A 6,616-nucleotide genomic window follows, 5' to 3' on the forward strand; every position below is an offset into this window, starting at 1 on the left:
ATTGTCACTTTTATAAGGAAATATCATTCTACCTTCTGAAAAGATATTCTCCTATCTTATTTGACTTCCCTCTCAAACAAATGGAAGGCAAACTTCTGTAAAACAGAGGTGGACGAAAACCTCTAGTAACAATGATTAGTTCATTATTTTTCACTTTCTCTATTTAAAAAGCATATAAAACGTATAGTCTATCGCTGACAACTAATATGAAAATATTGCTCATAATGGAGGTCTGGGAATAACATGGCTAGTTGTTTTTGGGGGGAGGCTCTATATATTTAATTGTTTTACAATAAACTATGTATCAGACCTCTGACAAAATAGTATTAGCTAATGCAAATTTTACTGCCCCTCTTAACCTTAATACCCTCACAGAGGTATTAAAATCAGTAATGAGCAAAAGAAGTGTGGGGTCTGATAATTCGGAGCTAATATTTTTCTAAAATGCTATATTAGCTATATATTAACTTCTCCTGACAAATTTAAAGTTTTAAAGACAAGAGATTCAAGGAAAAACAAGGCTATAAAATACATAGAGAAATAGATTTTCTCTATGCCCACAATGATTTTGCCCACTGCAACACATGATTGTTCTATTCCAAAGGGTAATGAAGGGTATTAAGCAACATGCAGGACCCAATATAGAGTCCAATTCATGACATTAAAGGATAAATTACCTTTCGAGGTGTTGGGATAAAGAAAAATTTTAATGTTATTGGAATTTCACCAGGTGGGGCATAACTTCATAATTGTGGTTGATATTTTGAGAACAGGAAGAGAGAAATTAGACAAATATATTGTAAAATAAAAAGAGGTCTCTGATTCTGAAGTTCTTTCTGGTTACAGAAAGAATCCTTCATAGATCTACAGGAATAAATAATTGACCAATTCAAATTTCTACCATGAAGTAGTAAAGTTAACTTATAAAACTGGAGGGCTCTTGGAGTTATGAATTATTGTAGAAACGTTAAGCTGCCATAACCCTACCTTTACATTGTTTGGTTGGGAGATGGGAAGGGGAAACAAAAAAGAGAAGGTAGGTACCTTGTGTCCACTGAAGGAGGTATACTTTATGAATTGTACTCTTGGACACAACCATGGAGTGGCTCTGCCACATGAAAATCTAAACTTGGATGGATATTGGGAAGCAATTAACAAAGCACCCACCTGTGTGCCTAGAACTAGGCTTGTTGCTGTGGGGAAACAGCAAAGTAGGGAGGCACATACCGGTCTTGCCTCCAAAAGCATAAAATACAATTTAAAATGTGCTTTTTATTTCTTATTTAAAAATTAGAAATTCTAAATGTTATGTTGATGTTAACCTAAAGTCCTTTCTTAGGTCTGTATCCTTTCCAAGAAAAGAAGGTTAATACAGGCTTTGTTACAACTGGCAGATACTGCTGATAAACAACATACCCAAAACAAAACCCCAGCAAAAACAAACAAAACAAAACAAAAGCCCAGCAATTTGGTGATTGGTAGCTACTGAAACTGGGTCTGTAAATCACATTAAACACTTTGGGTAAAGACATTCCATAAATGCTAAACAATAAACACACACGTGAGGAAAACAGCTCTAGACACTCAAGCCCTGTTTGGTTACATTTTGTTAAAGCTTACATTTCCTAAACTAAGCCTTATTTAAACTAAGTTTACTAACGACTTACATACCCTACTAGACTTAATTTTGACCATAATGTGATCAAACACTGCCAACCCATTTCTGAAAAGATAATTACAGCTCTTCATTTTGGATATTCACAAAAAGCCCAATTACTGAAATGTGCAGGGGCCCTATCAGCCGACCCCGTGACTGCACACAACCCCTCCAAGTTACAGCCTTGAGCGCAGACCACCCCTCTGAGACACAGCCCTTACGCCCAGAAGGGTGAACTCGGGGAGAACATCTCCACCTTAAGACTCTGTGTTGTGCAACTGGAAGGATTTTGACAAGACCTCACATTTAGGTCCCTAGGAAGTGCCAAACTTTAAATTGCCATGAACAAAGGAAAATGACACCTTTATCAAGCAAGTGGGCACTCAGAAATACCTCTGTGTCATGTGCTTGCAGAAATACATACTAAGAAATGGGAGTAAACATCTCTGTTGTTTCTAAGGCCAATGGCTGTTACAATGAATAAATGGGCCACTTTGCCCACAGCACACATGCTATAATTGAAGCAAATACACCATGCAATATGGACTGTCAGCATTTTTAACCCTCTATCAATATCCAACTTGTACAAAATGGGCAGAGCGATCAGATCTTGAATAGACACTACAAGTCCATAAAGCTCTAAAATACGAAAGTCCTATGTCTTACTAACACACAAAACGTTAAGGGGGAGTTGCTAACTTCATGGGTTAATATTCTGCAAAATAACTTCTTACACAATTCTATTGTGTCTTTAATGTATATCATCTGAAATTTCATAAAACTGGTAAACCACACAAACCGTGTTACTTTGGAATTTGTACAGCTAAATGCACCCTAGTGGAAGTATAATTATTATGTTTGCAAAAGTTATAAACCAATTTTACATTTTAAAATGCTTTAAAATAATAATTCATTCACTATATCAAATCTATGAGCAGTCAAAATTATACCCATTTCACAGATAAGGAACTGGACATTGAGAAAAAAAAATCCATATATCAATTTAGAACAATATGAATTCATGGTCCTTAAACCCCCTAGCCCTCTTAAGTTCTCCTTTCCTTCTCTCTCTTCTAATTAATTCAGCAAAGCGGCTTATATGTAAGCTTATGCAGGATTTCTTTACTAATCAACTATTCTTCCACTCTTAAAATAAGTAGGACTAGCAAGGAAAACTACTGTTTAAAATCCTTATGGCAAGTTAAAAAGACAAATAGAAACCTAAGCAAATCTAATCTCCTACTTAGGCTGTTTTGCTTGCACCCTAATTCTGGGGTTTGGTACATAGAGCTGGGTAACAGAGGGTCCCTACAGAAGCAGACCTAATTGATGAAGCAGAATTTGGTATCACTCCAATATTTGGTTTTCTTTCAGGGTTCAGAATGAGGTCCTAACTGGGAAAGCTCCAGAGACAGGAGTTTTGGGCAAAGACTAAACAAGATATGGGAAAGTAGTTGCCCAATCTAAATTATGGTCACCTGGGTATTCCAATGTAACACCCTGATATATCCCATTCCACTCAACATCACAGTAAATAGGGATAAACCTTCTGCCACAAACCAGTATGAATAGTTAAGTTACATCTCAGTCAGTGAGTCTCATCCAGACTCTTTTAGGACACAAGTTACCTCTGTTATCTGTAAATGTTTGGCTTATAAGAATAGGGACATAAAGTACTTTCCAGTGTGCTGGTGTAAATCAACTTACATGGATTCTAACAAACACCGATTCATCTTAAAGGAGGTTATTCATCAGCGGAAATGGGTTATTAGATTTTGGTGAGAAAAAGGAAAAAATAAGATTAAGATAATCTAAGTTGACAGGATACGATAGGATATCCCTTAAGCTAAAGTTATCTCAATTAAAAAAGACCACAAATTAAAATCATTATTTTAAACATAAATATAAAATTTTCATATAAAATATATTGTTAAATTTTAAACTAAGTCCACACTTTCTTATAAAATAGCCTATAGGACACTAGCTGAGATAATAGGGGCTCAAAAATACTGATCAAGTGAACATTGTAACTTGCATTAATGATATTTAAACCTTACTTTTTAATTAATAGTTCAACATCTCTTGGGAAAAAGGATCTTCTGTTAAGAATTTGGATTCTATTTTGATCTTTAACAAGCCAAATTATCTTTTTTGTATGATATTTAAAATATAAATAGCATTACTTAATATAATTATAAAATACACAAGGGAATTAGAGATTTGCTAAAATTATCCATTTAATTACTAAAATTCAGCAATTTTACTGATTTTTTCCCTGAAAAAGGAGTATTACATATATGTATGTGTGTATAATAAAGTTCATGTGGATAGGAAACCAGAAAATATTTTCTATGGTGGCTTTAAAGTACATTTTTAAACAAAAATGTTATCCAGAGCCATGTTAGGCAACAATGTAACCAAAGTATAAATAGTAGAAATTCACATCTCCTCAAACAACTGTCCTTCCACTTAGAACACAATGAACTTCTTGGGTAAGCAGAGTTGTTGTTCACTTAGCTGCAACTCCATTTAAGCATGGAATCAAAGCAAAACAAAACAAAAACAAAAAAGTGAAGAAGTGAATAGAAAAAATATGCATTAATAGTTAACATATGCTATCTAAGTGTTAGGTTCCTACAGAAATATTTTGCTATATGTTTTTAAAATCACTTTTCAGGGGTAGCTGTTTTCATCCAAGGATCAAATGATTTCCCCCACTTTCATTATCTTTTATAATGAAATGCTCTGTTTTCAGTTACTTATTGGAGTTGTTACCAACAAACACTGTCACACACATCCAGTTCAAGATATGAATATTAGTGTAATACTTAGTTTCTGTTATAAATAATATATGTATAAAACAAATAGGGCTGCCATTACTTATATACTGCAATAAATACACAAGGATGAATACAAATTAGTTTTCATACAAATACAATTTCTAACCAACTTAGGAGATTTCCAATCTATGAGGACATTAAATACTGTAAATACCAGGCAGTCTCCTCTGTTACAGAATGCCAGTCAGGAGAGATCTGAAAGAGATTCTTTATTGGTAGCCATATACAGTTGATTATACCATCTCTGTGTTTTCTTGCTATTTAAGAAAAAATATAGAACCTGGACATTTAAAACATTATCAATGCAATAATCACTACAGACTGTCACTGGATCTATTAAAATTTTGTTAAAAATTACCAAAGTCATGATGAATACAATTATTGCAGCTACATCATTTGAAAAAGTAATATAAATTATGCTGCTGAAGACAAAAAACATTGAAACACATAAACATCACAATGTAACACAGCAATAACTCATAACTATTTAATATGAAAAACTAAAAAGTTATGTTAGAGAACTTGGGAATTTTCCACTTTAGCAAAAACAATCTATGTATCTCCAACTTCTATGATACAGTATACAATAAAATACTTTTAAAAGATAGGACATTCAAATGCTTCATTTACACAAATAATATTGCCAATACTAATAAAAGTGATGCCCTTAAACATGAACTGCTCTGCTAATTGTGATTTTAAAAATGTTTTCTTTACTTAATTTTACATTTTAGTTAGCAGTTAGCATTACATATTAATCAGTTCTGGGTTGACAAATAGAGAAGATCCTAGTCAAAATACTGTTGCTCAAAAGTAATGTACATCATATTGCTTGAAACTAACAACCATATAAAAGTGGTAATCGTTTATCTAAACATTGATTATGAAAGACAACTGGCATATATTTGGGCAGAGTGTTGAGTTCATGATGGTTTATTTACGATAAAAGTACTTCTACCGAAGCTAACATGATAGATAAGTTTCTATGTCAATTACTACAGTCTCTTAAAGTTATAAAAATATTATATAAAATACCACAGGCTTTAGAGGATATAACTTCATGTGGTTCTGATACTAGCAGCTGAAAAGTATTTATAATTTAAAAATAAATAAACTATAGAGGTAAACCAGTTACAAAACAGCAGAGGACTGCAATAGTCACAAGAGTGAAAAGAACCGCTTAATTACACAATAGCTAACAAAATGGTGAAGCAGTTGGATCAAAAGTTTTAAAAACCTCTTTCAGAGATTTGTCATCTGGTTCTTTACCGGGATCATTTTCTGGGGTGGGACTCATCTGTCCTGGCTGTCTTGACTGCCTTGGATCGCTGTACTGGGGTCTAATTAAGCCTGTTAATGCCTGAATAGGAAGACTGTGCACTGCTGGGACCTGAACCACACCAGAACTCCTGAGATTATCTGCCTGTGGGTCAACTGGCCCATCAACAGTGACTTCCACGTTCGGACTGGTTTTCTGTGGCGGGATTGCCTCTCCGGGAGAAGGTTCATTTTTGTCACTACTTTTTAAACTACCACTTTTTTTCTGGTTCTCTGCATTTTCTGTTGCTAGCTCTGATGTAGATGATGAACCATGCTCCCTAGGGTCATACAAACTAATGCCACTAAGAACTGAACTTGGAGTTCCCAGTGGAAGGCCAGCTGAAGAGGAGAGTTTAGGGGCATATGGAGGCAAGGCCCCGGGACTAGAATTGCTAGTTATTGCCCCTGAGGGCTGTGATGAACCAGGGTTTGATCTGGTTAAGTGAGGGGCACTCTTTAATGTATGTGAATCCTTTGTAACTGCCTGATGAGACTCTGTACCATGCTGTCTATGAAGTCTAGGATCAAAATTTTTTTGTAGCCTAGGATCTCCTAACTTACTTCCTGAACTATGTAAGTCCCCAAATTGTTCTAGGTAGCCTTCTCTGTTTGTTGTGTTAATTTTGGCTTTGGCTGCTAATTTTGAATCAATGGGCACGGTGTTTTGATGAAGATCGCTTTTTGTATTCCATAACCTATTGAGCCTCTGGTCAGCTATAAGAGGGGGTAGAGGTAAATTGATTGAAGATACTGGGTCAGGTTTAGGTAAGGGGACTGGAAGTAAGTCTTCGGGAGCCCA

General features: G+C 34.9%; 1 protein-coding gene across 4 annotated transcripts in view; it reads right to left on the reverse strand.

The window, feature by feature from the left end:
• Nucleotides 1–4,685: 4,685 nt before the first annotated feature.
• Nucleotides 4,686–6,616, reverse strand: part of ZC3H6 (zinc finger CCCH-type containing 6) — a 69,845-nt gene continuing 67,914 nt past the window's right edge. For all 4 annotated transcript variants that reach the window (XM_042933035.1, XM_042933034.1, XM_042933037.1 and 1 more), the window contains one exon: nt 4,686–6,616. This exon is cut by the window's right edge and continues 545 nt beyond it. In XM_042933035.1, coding sequence (XP_042788969.1) covers nt 5,693–6,616 — 924 coding nt within the window. In that variant the 3' untranslated portion in view covers nt 4,686–5,692.

This window comes from Panthera leo, chromosome A3 (genome assembly GCF_018350215.1).
Source record: "Panthera leo isolate Ple1 chromosome A3, P.leo_Ple1_pat1.1, whole genome shotgun sequence".
Classification (NCBI taxonomy): Eukaryota; Metazoa; Chordata; class Mammalia; order Carnivora; family Felidae; genus Panthera; species Panthera leo.